Raw genomic sequence first — 14482 nt, 5'->3', positions numbered from 1 at the left:
TACCCACTGCCCGGGCAGATAAATTCAAAAATGAAGAAAACAGCAGCACTCCGGTTGTTTTGAAAAATGTGAATCTTTACTAAGTGCCAAAGGCAACGTTTCGGGCTTCACTCCAGCCCTTTATCAAGCCTATTAGTACAAATACAAACAAGTGTTTAAATACCCACAGGAAGAGGAGGATCAGTCCATATTCACCTCCATTTAACCCATAATATTCTGTGAATATATTTAGTGCACACAATGAAATGCAAACTAAGTGCCTATGTATACAATATAAGAAGTGCCCTGTGGCATGTATCACATATAACATATATAACAAATTAAACAAATCTTGAAATGGACAGCATCCCACTGCAGTGTATTTCATCCCTCAGATATCTTTCTGGCTCCAATGCCGAATTAAGGGGACAACTAACCCCATATTCACCTCCATTTAACCCATAAAATTTAGTGAATATATTTAGTAAATACAATAAATCACAAGATAAATGCCTGTGCATGCAATATACTAAGTGCCCTGTGACATGTATCACATATTGTAAATTGAACAGCTCTTGAAATGGACAGTATCTTACTGCAGTTTATTTCATCCATCAAATATCTCTCTGGCTCCAATGCCACATTCAGGGGACAATTAACCCCAGAACTAATATGGATCAGGAGCTCCCACATATTTAAATCTTACTGTCCTAAAGAAAAATTAAACAAAACATATAAGCAAAAATTTAAGACATAAAACACAAGTATTTGTTAAAAACAAGCACTTAACATCAACTTACTCATATAAACATCATAGGGGTATATTCCCTATTGAGACCGCCAGGTGACAGGGTACCTAATGTATTAATCCAACGCATTTCCAATTTTTTTAGTAATCGCTGTCTATCTCCTCCCCGTCTAAGTGGATCGACATTATCTATCACTTGATATCTTAACTGTGAAATAGAATGTTTAATTTGATGAAAATGTGCAGGTATAGGTAATTGCAATTGTTTGCAACGTATATTGGATTTATGTTGCTTAATCCTATCCTTTACCTTCTGTGTAGTTTCTCCTATGTATGCAAGGCCACACGGACACTTAATGAGATAAACTACATACGTGGAGTCACATGTAAAATATTTTCTAATTGGAATAGTTCTACCCGTGTGTGGGTGTGTGAAGAACTCACCCTTTGTAATGTTATTACAATGTGCGCAGGATACCCAAAAACCGTTGTGAATATTTCTTTTGTGGACCTAAATCAGCCCTAACCAAAAGGTCTTTCAAATTTTTATTCCTTTTATAAGCCATTAGAGGTGGTATAGAAAATTCCTTAACATTAGATATGCCCATTTTTAATACCTGCCAGTGTTTCCTAATAATGTTCCTTACGTGTTCACTGGCTACTGAGAATTGGCTCACAAATGCCAACCTTTCTCCCTTCTCTCTGGTTCCATTATCAAGGGGGATTCTCAACTGTGCGTCACAAACACCCTTAGCTGTATCCAAACTCACTTGTAACTCCCTTTTTGGATACCCCCTTTCCACAAAACGCTCAGACATCTGGTTCAGCCTCATATCGCACTGTTCCTTATTAGAAACTATCCTTTTAACCCTTTTGAACTGTGTAACTATCCTTTTAACCCTTTTGAACTGTGTGATTTATAATTTCTATTACAGACACTCCTTATTTTTAAATGGGGGAAAATTCCAATTTATACATTAATATGTCCCCTTTATGCCCCCCCTTCTGCTCATGGTCCTTCTAGGCTTATGGCTCACTGTTAAGTAGTATGCACTTTGCTTAGCCGGACTCCTTGTTGTCAGTAAGCTGCACATTTTGGAAGGAAGGGCAGGTGCTAGTCTTCCTTCATTTTCTTTCCCCCACTAGGCTCAGGACGACTGCACCCCCCACGCCTGGCGCCTGGCCACGCATTGGCGGCTCTGAAGTGTGTTTTAATGTAAACCCACATTATTTTTCTTGAATGTATGTACTGAGTACACTGTCAATTTTGCTATGTAATGATAGATAAATTAATGGATACATCATCACTAATCACTGATATTTGTCTTATGATTCTTGCATGTAGTCTAAAGGAAGACTGACCAGCTGTAGACTAAAGGTGGCCATACACATTGTGATCCGCTCATTTGGCAAGGTCGCCAAACGAGTTAATCTTCTCCCGATATGCCCACCTACTGGGCTAATTCAATTGTTTGGCTCTGGGCCCCAGCGATCGAATTAAACCTGTGGGCATAGGCGCCGTTGGACCGAGGACCGCATCAACGAGCCAATGTGGTCCCCAATTACATTACATTAACATTTATTTATAAAGCGCCAACATATTCCGCAGCGCTGTACAATAAGTGGGTTACATACATGGACATACAGAGTAACATATAAAGCAATCAATAACCGATACAAGAGGTGACGAGGACCCTGCCCAAAAGAGCTTACAATCCAATGGGGTAGGCTTCTCAGGGCTGCTGATATGCAGGCAGATAAGCTGCTGAATTGGTCTAAATGAAACAAATTGGCAGCTGAATTTTGCCCGTTTATGCCCACCTTTAGTGTAGTGAGGATAGATATGTTTATTGCCTGCTCATGAACACCATTTACTTTGTCATTCCCAAACAAGCTGTATAGGAGATAATAGATATTCTTGTTTATACAAGTTAAAACAGTGCTTTCCTGTTTCATAATTGGGAAAAATATAGTGCAGGATTGATCTAGAAGTCCCTGCACCTTTGGCCAGTACAAAAAGTTCATCAAGAAAGCAAACTTATTCATGTTTGGGGGTGGCAAGAAATCACATCTTTGTTACTTTGCTTCCTTTAGGACATGACCGAAAACAGCAACCATCATATGGTGGTACGGGCAAAGTTTAATTTCCAGCAGACAAATGAGGATGAGCTATCCTTCAACAAGGGGGATCTCATTCACGTCACACGCCTGGAAGAAGGTGGCTGGTGGGAAGGCACACACAGTGGCAAAACAGGATGGTTCCCAAGCAACTATGTCCGAGAAGTAAAGTCATCTGGTATGTATTGTTGTTGTTTTTGCAGTTCAAAAGGGATGTTGTTTTACACAATGCTGAAGCACAACAACATTGTTAGAAAGAGTCTAATGTGAGCTTGTATTTAGTCACATAACAATCTCAACAGGAAGTATGAGGGGGGCATTTTTTATTTGAAATTAAACCATTCTGTTGATTTCTTCCAATATGGAAAAGCCATATAACACATTCTCAGAATTATTGCAGTCCCTCCTAGAGATGTTTGCTTTATGAGAAACAATGCATTATGAGGAAAAAACATGGCAATTTTGCTTGAAATTGCACTTTGCTCACTGCACTTACAGAGGTAAATGACCCTTTATACAAGTCATGGCCCTTTATACGAGTTATAAGACACTCATGCTCATGTACATTTTAATTTTTTTTTTTTTTTTAAAAAAAAAGAGGGTTTAAATTTATGACCAATCGTTATAAAAAGCATGGTCAGTTTTTATGGCTATGGTGTCTAACTGGCTTTGTCCTTGAAGTTTGATGTGATATCTTCAAAATAAAGGATATCAATACATTCTACTATACACAAAACAGGTTTTACTGTAGTACATATTGATAGCAGTTTTTTTGTTTTCCAGTTCCAGAGATAAAGATACACAAATGATTTCTAGTTCTAACTTTTAAAAACGCCACATATAGTAGTGATGTGCGGGTCAACAAAAAGTGGATTTGCACCTGACCTTAATGCCCTCTTCCGACCTTGCAAGCCATTGTTCTCATGACCCACAACAATTTATTTTTCAGAAAAAAATTTCTTTTTTTTTTTCTTTGTATTCTGTAATTATTGTAGATAAAAAAAAATTATCAATAAAAAAAAATGTGAGTCTAGGTTGTAATATTGAATTCTATATAATTCCATTATATAGAGCTGTGCTTTTTTTTATTTTGTATGCACTAAAGTTGTGGTTTATGGTTGGTTAAAGTTGTGGTTTAAACTCTGGTTGGTCAGATTGATGGGCAGTTTTAATTAGAGGAATGATGTTTTGACAAAAAGTAGTTTTTGACGAACTTCCATGTGAGAAGACTGCAAAAAAAAATGCATGAGATTGCACACAGGGACTTAATAGCTTTTTTTTTAAAATGTTTTGTATAAAAAAATATTTTTTAATGTATTCTTTGTAACATAGTAACATAGTAACATAGTAAGTTGGGTTGAATAAAGACATTTGACCCCTCACTGATTTTGTAAGTTTGTCCAATGACAAAGAAATGAAAAGTCTCAGAACAGTATCATTTCAATGGTAGGTTTATTTTAACAGTGGCAGATAGCACATCAAAAGGAAAATCGAAAAAATAACTTTAAATAAAAGATAGCAACTGATTTGCATTTCATTGAGTGAAATAAGTTTTTGAACCCTCTAACAAAAAAAGACTTAATACTTAGTGGAAAAACCCTTATTTGCAAGCACAGAGGTCAAACGTTTCTTGTAATTGATGACCAAGTTTGCGCACATTTTAGGAGGAATGTTGGTCCACTCCTCTTTGCAGATCATCTCTAAATCCCTAAGGTTTCGAGGCTGTCTCTGTGCAACTCTGAGCTTGAGCTCCCTCCATAGGTTTTCTATTGGATTAAGGTCCGGAGACTGACTAGGCCACTCCATGACCTTAATGTGCTTCTTCTTGAGCCACTCCTTTGTTGCCTTTGCTGTATGTTTTGGGTCATTGTCGTGCTGGAACACCCATCCACGACCCATTTTCAGTTTCCTGGCAGAGGGAAGGAGGTTGTCGTTCAGGATTTCACGATACATGGCTCCGTCCATTTTCCCGTTAATGCGAATAAGTTGTCCTGTGCCCTTAGCAGAAAAACACCCCCAAAGCAAAATGTTTTCACCCCCATGCTTGACGGCGGGGACGGTGTTTTGGGGGTCATAGGCAGCATTTTTCTTCCTCCAAACACAGCGGGTTGAGTTAATGCCAAAGAGCTCTATTTTGGTCTCATCAGACCACAGCACCTTCTCCCAGTCACTCACAGAATCATTCAGGTGTTCATTGGCAAACTTCAGACGGGCCTGCACATGTGCCTTCTTGAGCAGGGGGACCTTGCGAGCCCTGCAGGATTTTAATCCATTGCGGTGTAATGTGTTTCCAATGGTTTTCTTGGTGACTGTGGTCCCTGCTAATTTGAGGTCATTAACTAACTCCTCCCGTGTAGTTCTAGGATGCTTTTTCACCTTTCTCAGAATCATTGACACCCCACGAGGTGAGATCTTGCGTGGAGCCCCAGAGCGAGGTCGATTGATGGTCATTTTGTGCTCCTTCCATTTTCGAACAATCGCACCAACAGTTGTCACCTTCTCTCCCAACTTCTTGCTAATGGTTTTGTAGCCCATTCCAGCCTTGTGCAGGTCTACAATTTTGTCTCTGACATCCTTGGACAGCTCTTTGGTCTTTCCCATGTTGGAGAGTTTGGAGTCTGCTTGATTGATTGATTCTGTGGACAGGTGTCTTTTATACAGGTGACTAGTTAAGACAGGTGTCCTTAATGAGGTGGACTAATTGAGTAGAAGTGTCTAACCACTCTGTGGGAGCCAGAACTCTTAATGGTTGGTAGGGGTTCAAAAACTTATTACACTCAATGAAATGCAAATCAGTTGCTATCTTTTATTTAAAGTTATTTTTTCGATTTTCCTTTTGATGTGCTATCTGCCACTGTTAAAATAAACCTACCATTGAAATGATACTGTTCTGAGACTTTTCATTTCTTTGTCATTGGACAAACTTACAAAATCAGTGAGGGGTCAAATAATTATTTCCTCCACTGTACGTCCATCACGTTCAACCATAATGCCTATATATAACCTGCCTAACTACAAGTTGATCCAGAGGAAGGCAAAAAACCCCATCTGAAGCCTCTCTAATTTGCCGCAGAGGGGAAAAAATTCCTTCCTGACTCCAAGATGGCAATCGGACCAGTCCCTGGATCAACTTGTACTAAGAGCTATCTCCCATAACCCTGTATTCCCTCACTTGCTAAGAATCCATCCAGTCCCTTCTTAAAGCTATATAATGTATCAGCCAGCACGACTGATTCGGGGAGGGAATTCCACAACTTCACAGCTCTCACTGTAAAAAATCCTTTCCGAATATTTAAATGGAACCTCCCTTCTTCTAAACGGAGTGGGTGCCCTCGTGTCCGTTGGAAGGACCTACTGGTAAATAAAACATTAGAAAGGTTATTATATGATCCCCTTATATATTTATACATAGTTATCATGTCACCTCTTAAGCGCCTCTTCTCCAGTGTAAACAGACCCAACTTGGCCAGTCTTTCTTCATAACTGAGACTTTCCATACCCTTCACCAGCTTAGTTGCCCTTCTCTGGACCCTCTCTAACTCAATAATGTCCCGTTTGAGCACTGGAGACCAAAACTGAACAGCATATTCTAGATGGGGCCTTACCAGCGCTCTGTAAAGGGGAAGAATAACCCCCTCCTCCCGTGAATCTATACCCCTTTTAATACAGCTCAAAACCCTGTTTGCCCTTGCAGCTGCTGCCTGGCATTGCTTGCTACAGCCAAGTTTATTATCTACAAGGACTCCAAGGTCCTTCTCCATTATGGATTTGCCTAGTGCAGTCCCATTAAGGGTATACGGGGCTTGCATATTTTTACATCCCAGGTGCATGACCTTACATTTATCCACATTAAATCTCATCTGCCACTTAGCTGCCCAGATTGCCAGTTGGTCAAGATCCTGCTGCAGGGATGTCACATCCTGGATAGAATTGACTGGCCTGCAGAGTTTTGTGTCATCTGCAAACACTGATATATTACTCATAATACCATCCCCCAAGTCATTTATGAACAAGTTAAACAAAAGTGGACCCAGTACAGAACCCTGAGGGACCCCACTGAGAACCTTATTCCAAGTAGAGAATGTGCCATTAACAACCACCCTCTGTACCCGATCCTGTAGCCAGTTTTCAATCCATGTGCAAACGACTTCACTAAGACCAATATACCTTAGTTTAGAAAGCAGTCGTTTGTGGGGAACGGTATCAAATGCTTTGGCAAAATCCAAATAGATTATATCTACTGCATCCCCACTGTCCAGCTTCTTACTTACCTCATCATAAAAAGCAATTAAATTGGTCTGACATGACCTGTCCTTCATAAAGCCATGCTGATTACTGCTCATAATACCATTCTCCACTACATAATTTTGTATGTGATCCCTTAACAAGCTTTCAAATAACTTGCCCACCACGGATGTCAAACTTACAGGCCTATAATTGCCAGGCTGAGATCTTACTCCCTTTTTAAATATGGGAATGACATTCGCCTTCTTCCAATCCCTAGGTACCATACCTGATGAAAGAGAGTCTGAGAATATCAGAAACAAGGGCCACTGTAATTCTGCCCCTAGCTCTCTCAGTACCCGAGGGTGTATTCCATCTGGCCCAGGTGCCTTGTTTACATTTATCGTGTGTAACCCTTTAAGCACCATATCCTGTGCCAACCACTGTGAAGTTGGAGCTGAGGCAACAGTGCAGCTATTGGGTGGGACTTGGCCCACTGGCTCCTCTACTGTATACACAGAAGAAAAGAACTGGTTAAGCACATCTGCCTTTTCTGTATCCGCTGTAACCATATTGTTACTATAACTCAATGGGGCCACACCCTCAACCTGCATCTTTTTACTATTAATATACTTAAAAAACTTTTTGGGGTTAGTCTTGGCCTCGGCCGCGATGCGCTCCTCATTTTCTATCTTTGCGTTCCGGATTGCTGTTTTACAACACTTGTTACAGTGTTTATATTCATTAAACGCAGCTACTGTCCCCTCTGACTTATATTTCTTAAAAGCTTTCCTTTTTCTCCCTATTAACTTCTTTACCTCAGAGTTAAGCCACATAGAGTGATTCTTAACACTTCTACTTTTTCTTATTAATGGAATAAATTGAGAACAGTAATGATTTAATATCATTTTAAATGACAACCATTTCTGCTCTGTGTTTTTATCAGAAAACATAATGCCCCAATCTATGCCCTGAAGCGCTGCCCTTAAGGAGCTAAAATTTGCCTTCCTAAAATTCATCGTCTTTGTTGCCCCCATGTAAATTTGTTTCCTGCACCAAACATCAAATGAAATAACATTATGGTCACTATTACCCAGGGGTTCAACCACTTGCACATTTGCTATACGTTCTGGGTCATTAGAGATGACTACTTTTATAATATGCCAGTTAGACCTTGACTTAACTGCTTTGTGTTTTGAGAATTTCAGTTCTAAGTTTCTTGTTTTCATGTTTGTGTTTAAGAGGCAAACTGCAGTGCCTTAGTGGGTCAAGTACTTGCAGTTTACATACAAAATTAAGGTTATTTTGCGCGTAGCAGGTATGGAAGGGTTTAATACAGTTCCTCTTGTTGTGGTGATCCCCAACCATAAAATTATTCCTAAAACCATTGGAAATATGTGTTTTCCGATGGTCTTAGGCGACCCCTGTGAAAGGGTAGTCCGACCCCCAAAGGAGTCGCGACCCACAGGTTGAGAACCGCTGTCCTAAACTCAGATTACAAAGCAGAGAGGGAAGGGGGAGAGAGGAGAGATGTCCCCTGAAGAATTTTTCTGAGAGAAGAAATTCTGACACAGAAGATCATGTATAAAAAAAATAAATGGAAAGAAATGTGGTGTTTTTTTCACAGAGGACTCTGAGCAGTAGTTCTGTAAGTGCTTATGGCTGTTTTTACATTTTTCTGATAAAACTTACTTAGTTTTTACCTTTCCTTCTCCTTTAAGATGATGTAACGTTCTAGGTTTATTATTATGTCGAGTGCAGGGCTTACTTACAGTGCCCTGCAGCTTTCTAGCCTGAACTAGAAACTATGTAGAATAGTGTACGGGCTGTTTTAGCATGAATATATAATATGAAAAGATTGCCATGTGCCCTAGATTATCTCACTTTCCTCTCTAAACAAGTAAAAACTTTAGTTTAATATATGTGTTTATTAATGGCTTTTTCTTTTTCTTTAGAAAAGCCAGTGTCTCCAAAGTCCACAACACTAAAGAGCCCACCTAAAGGGTTTGACACATCCGCAATCAACAAAAGTTACTACAATGTGGTGAGTTTTTTTTTTTTTTTTTTTTGCGTAGCTCCACGATGAGCTACTTGCACAAATAAGGTATCATTTTAGCTTTTGGCACTCAGCGTTGTTACTGCACAGAGTAGTCTATGCAATGTATTGCCAAACATGTGACACTTTTGTAGTTATAGTTGTTTTTTTTTTTATATAGTTTGCTGTGTAATGCTTTGAGATATTTACAGACTGTTCCCCCTCTTTTTGGCTTAAGGGTATTTTATAGCAGACATGAGCTCTTGTTCTTTATAAATGTGTTTTTCTTCCATATTTTTTTAATTTGTTATGTATTGTATGCAATACAAGCTGGTGAAATCTTGTGGTTTACAAGAATATACCAGAAGATATTTAATAGTACATAGGTCCAAGCAGCACAAGAGAAGGAAGCATGGAATGAGCACAGGTGCCAATTAATTACTTATGTGTGAGTGCAGCAGTTTGGAACACTAGGATACGCAAGTAACCGCATTATTATATGACGCTATTTTGGTAGCGTGTGTGTGCATTTGAACAATGAAGCATGCTGAGTAACACAGCCACCCGTTACAAATAGAGCCCAGAGAGGGAGCGTCTAGTGACTGTTTGCTTATTGTGCTCCATCAGATATACTGAATTGTATATTAAGGTAGGTAAAAGGTGCACTTTAACTGAACCTGTTACACACTCTTTGTATGAGAAAGGCATACATCAGTCCTTTTGGACTCCCTAAAGGTTCTTTGACAAAGCTGGAGGAGAGTGCTTGGTGTTTGATGCGCTCCCTCATATAGATCATAAAGTCTTATTTGAACATGTTATATGGATTTTTGGCACAGCCTGGTCCCCCAACTCATGAGGAATTTTTGAACTAGACATTATTTTATGGGCAACTATATATCAACCTGAATGAGTTTATGATAATTTCTGCTTTCAAATTTATGCACGCTCAGTGATGCACTTCCCATGCATAACTGTAGATTGTAGTTTTGGGTGGGACGCCACCCAGTACTTGGTTTTATGTGGATTGCTAATTGGGTGCACAGTTGTGGGGTGTGGTGCCTGAACAATTTGCTGCACAAATAAATTTCACTTTTTTAATTTTTCTAATAACTTGAATGCCCCAGGTCTCTCTTTTTTTCTTACTGTACAAGTTGTAGTGAAATGGGAGCATCCATCGAGTACAGGTATGGAACCTGTTATCTAGAATGCCCGGGACCTGGGGTTGGGGTTTCCGGATAAGAGATCTTTCCATAATTTGGATCTCCATAACTTAAGTCTGATAAAAATCATTTTAATACTTAATAAACACAACAGGATTTTTTGCCTCCAATAAAGATTCATTATATCTTAGTTAGGATCAAGTACAAGGTACTGTTTTATTATTTCAGAGAAAAGGAAATCATTTTTTAAAATTAGATTTGCTTATAATGTAGTCTATGGGAGACGGCCTTTCCATATTTTGAAACTTTCTGGATAACGGGTTTCCAGATATGGGATCCCTTACCTGTTTTGGGAACAGGTATACCAGTTTTAGCAATTAATAAAATATATCGGAAGATATATTGATGCAACGTGTTTATTGTGAAGGTTCCTGTATATATATGATTCTATGATATTATTTATGTCTAGACTAGAAGTACATGAGTATGTCTTTGTTTGAATAAGATATATTTATAAAATTTTTCATGCTTTTTTGCAGAGAGCAAGCAGAACTATGCTAATACTGGGGACCTTATATCTTAGATCTGTGACAGGCTGCATTTTTTTGGCACAATATCTGATAAATAGCATTAAAATTGGGTATCTTTGTGTCTCCATCTGTTTCCTTTTCTTCCATAAAAGATCACATCCTGTTATTCAAGCTGCTATGTGACTCTGCATTTAGACAGGATAACATACTTATATTCTTTATTATCCTTATCTTCTTGGGGACACTTAGTGCGAAGACACATGGGGCGATTAGTCACCGCAACTTTTTGAAAAGTTTAATTTCTGCGACTAATTGCAGCGACTTTTCTATCACAGGTTTAAATAGAAGCGCTTGCGACTAATTGCCCCGCGTGTCTTCGCCCTTAGTTCTCTTATAGGGCTGCGGTGTGCAGATGCTCATTAGAATCCCATGAGCCAGGCAGCCCTTCTATTTGCCCTGTTATATGCCATTTGGGAAGGCTTTAAATATATTCCATTTCATTTAGATATGGGGACTAAAACCACTTAGGACCAATAGACCCAGGGTATTACACTGTCAGTTTTGGCTGCTGGAAAACTTCCTCACCATTCAAGTTATGTAGGGTATCGCCTTATATTATTACAGTGATTCCTAGAAGCTCTTTGGGAGGAACAGCAAGTTTCAAAATTATTTAAATAGGGAATCTTGTTTGCAAGAGAATTTTTATTAATCCACATCAGCCTCTACCCTCAGTGGAGTGCACCTTATAATTTTCTTACCACAGTCTCAAAGCCCTAGGGTTTATTTAACTTGCCAGTATAAGATTTTAACCTGCCAGTATATTTCTGGTTTGTGAGCTAAAACTGGAGCACCTGTAGGGAACTAACACAGGAACAGCAAGAATATGCAGACTCCATGTGCATGGTCTGAGATGATATATTTTGGAATAAAACCTTTTTTGGCAAGTATATACAGACTCCAAGCGCATGGTCTGAGATTATATCTTTTGGAATAAAACCTTCTATATTGGCAAGAATATACAGACTCCAAGCGCATGGTCTGAGATTATATCTTTTTGACTAAGACCTTACACGTTTTTGGCTGTGAATACATAAGGCGAAAGATTTGTACAGCTACTATTGCCAGGTCACTGTGGACACTGTAGATAGGGCAAAATTGAATGTTTTAACAGATATGTTCTGTATGCGCACATTTTAATTAAAATAGATATATTGCTTGCATGGAAATGTAGTCACTTGATTTGCAAAAGGGAACACACTTTCCATGGCAGTGGTGCTGCGAGCAAATAGTGTTGCATTGCAACTTTTGTCTCAACCCAGCATCTAGTATTACAGTCTAATAGAAAACTAATACTGTACAGTAATTTTTATTAACATTTATTTATAAAGCGCCAACATATTCCGCAGTGCCGTACAATAAGTGGGTTTCATACATTGGACATACAGAGTAACATATAAAGCAATCAATTGAACAAGAGGTGAAGAGAGCCCTGCCCAAAAGAGCTAACAATCTAATCTCACTTTGATAGTTAAAACAAAATGACTGACTGAGCACTAGCAGGAATGTTTTTTAATGCAATCTAGGCTTCAAGTTTATTGATCTTCTATATTTTCAATAAACTGTTCTGATCTATGGCAACTCACCCCCCAGCATAACCCAACCTCCAGAGAATTGTAGAATCCAGTCTTTACATGGGTGGTTCACCTTTATATTAACTTTTAGTATGTTATATAATGGCCTGTTTTTAGCAACTTAATAATTGGTCTTCATTATTTATTTCTTTATAGTTTCAAATTAATTGTCTTCCACTTCTACATGTTTCCAGTTTTTAAGTGGGGGTCACTGACTCCAACAGCCAAAAACTCTGTGAGTTTACAATTTTATTATTTACTTGTTACTTTGTATTTCTTATATTCCTATCCATTCCCTCTCCTATGCATATTCCATTCTCTCATTTGAACTGCTGTCTTGTTGCTAAGGAGAACAAGACCCTAGCAACCAGATAGCTACTGAAGTAATAAACTGAAAAGCTGCTGCCATACGATATTGCCCACTGTAGATGGGCATATTGGGAGAAGATCTACTCATTTGGCAAACAAGCAGATCTTAACGTGTCTTCAGTGACCTCAGTCTTCACAGAATGTGAGCACTTAAAGGTATGAGAGCATTATTGTATCGTAACTGATAAAAGTAAAGACTGGTACGTTCACCCACTGAAAAGATAATACTGCCATCTGCTGTCTTCATGGTATATAGATGCATGATCCTTGTGCATACAGGGTACGATATTTGACTGCCCTACCATGTTATGCATATGGTGAGTGATGAAATGCTTCTTTTAAACTTGAACCCAAAACACTACTTGGTGATATATGTACATCTCAAATCATTAATATATGTATTGTTTATTTGGGTCATTGTCATACTGGGTACATTTCTAAATGAATTGATCTAAAATTAACTTTTATGGTCAGATTTGTTATTATTTGCATTCCCAAAATGACCCCCCCCCCCCCCCCCCAACTTAACCTACCAAGATCCTATAGCATTAAGTATCTTACTTTAAGCAAGTTTTTTTACTGGCATTTTTACACCAGTCATAATTTATTAGCTTGCTTGAAAATAAATGGACAAAATGATTCTGATACCTGATCAGGGTTTTCCATAAATACATGCACAATCACAGATAAAAGGTGTATAGGGCATATTTATAGGAGACAACATCACTTACATTTTTAATTTTTACTTAAAAGTTAGAAAACAAAAGGAAAAATCTGATCTGGTTGCTATGGGCAACATCGTCAGTGATGTTTGTCTCCAGTGTTAATAAATACGCCCCTATGTAACAGCCCTATTTTTAATCGCACCTGCTGGGTTTTTTTTTCTGTACCCAAGCAACCAATTACCTTCTGTAATTAAAACTGTAAATTAATAAGTAATATGCCCCTTTTGAACACTAGTGAAAGTTTTATATGCAAGTTATGCCATTCCAGCAAGAACAGCAGTCTAGTAGCTGTAGCTGATGTTATTAGACTGTCTGATGAATGTCGCTCTAGGCTGCACAGCATGAGATTATATTTCTGATTCTTGCCATGAGAATAATATTTATCTCAGATTTATAATGCAAGATACATGTGTGCCTTTCTAACATATCTAGTCTTTTCGCCAGCACTTGGTCTAACCCACACTGTAGCATTGAACAGCTGCTAGAAACACCCTTGTGGGATATCTAGTTTTTTATCTTTTGAATTTATGTGTTTGTATAAGGGCTGCACCGAATCCGGGCTTTTTTTTAAAGATTCAGTTTAGTCCGAACCAAATCCTAATTAGCATAAATTAACATATGCTAGTTAACATCCAGAAAGGGTTAAATTGTCAGGTTAAAAAGAGGTATAACCACTGTGTTGGTCTTATTTATTGAATGCAGTGGTGGCAAAAACTAAAATATATGTTTGTGTGGCTGTGTGCCTAACCAGGTATTCTGTACTTATGTACAGATCAGATAATTTAGGATGATGTTATACCTGGTAACAGTCTCTCTGATCTGTTGGTTCTACCGACCTGAACTTCTGTAAGGTAAACCAGCTGTGTAACCTCTTAGGCCAGTGATCTTCAGCCTTTTACTATACAGCTGTTATTGGTATTCTGTTAATTGTAGTTTAGCAACCACTAAAGAGCTGTTGGTTGA

General features: G+C 38.5%; 1 protein-coding gene across 4 annotated transcripts in view; it reads left to right on the top strand.

Moving 5' to 3' along the window:
- The window catches only part of arhgef7 (Rho guanine nucleotide exchange factor 7), a 98997-nt gene that overhangs the window by 27361 nt on the left and 57154 nt on the right, over positions 1 to 14482 (top strand). For all 4 annotated transcript variants that reach the window (XM_004911991.4, XM_012957889.3, XM_012957891.3 and 1 more), the window contains exons 5-6: positions 2822 to 3023; positions 9025 to 9113. In XM_004911991.4, the coding sequence (XP_004912048.1) occupies positions 2822 to 3023; positions 9025 to 9113 (291 nt within the window). The remainder of the gene's footprint in view (positions 1 to 2821; positions 3024 to 9024; positions 9114 to 14482) is intronic.

This window comes from Xenopus tropicalis, chromosome 2 (assembly GCF_000004195.4).
Source record: "Xenopus tropicalis strain Nigerian chromosome 2, UCB_Xtro_10.0, whole genome shotgun sequence".
Lineage (NCBI taxonomy): Eukaryota > Metazoa > Chordata > Amphibia > Anura > Pipidae > Xenopus > Xenopus tropicalis.
The sequence above is the reverse complement of the archived record's forward strand: the minus strand, read 5'-3'. Positions and strand labels throughout refer to the sequence as shown.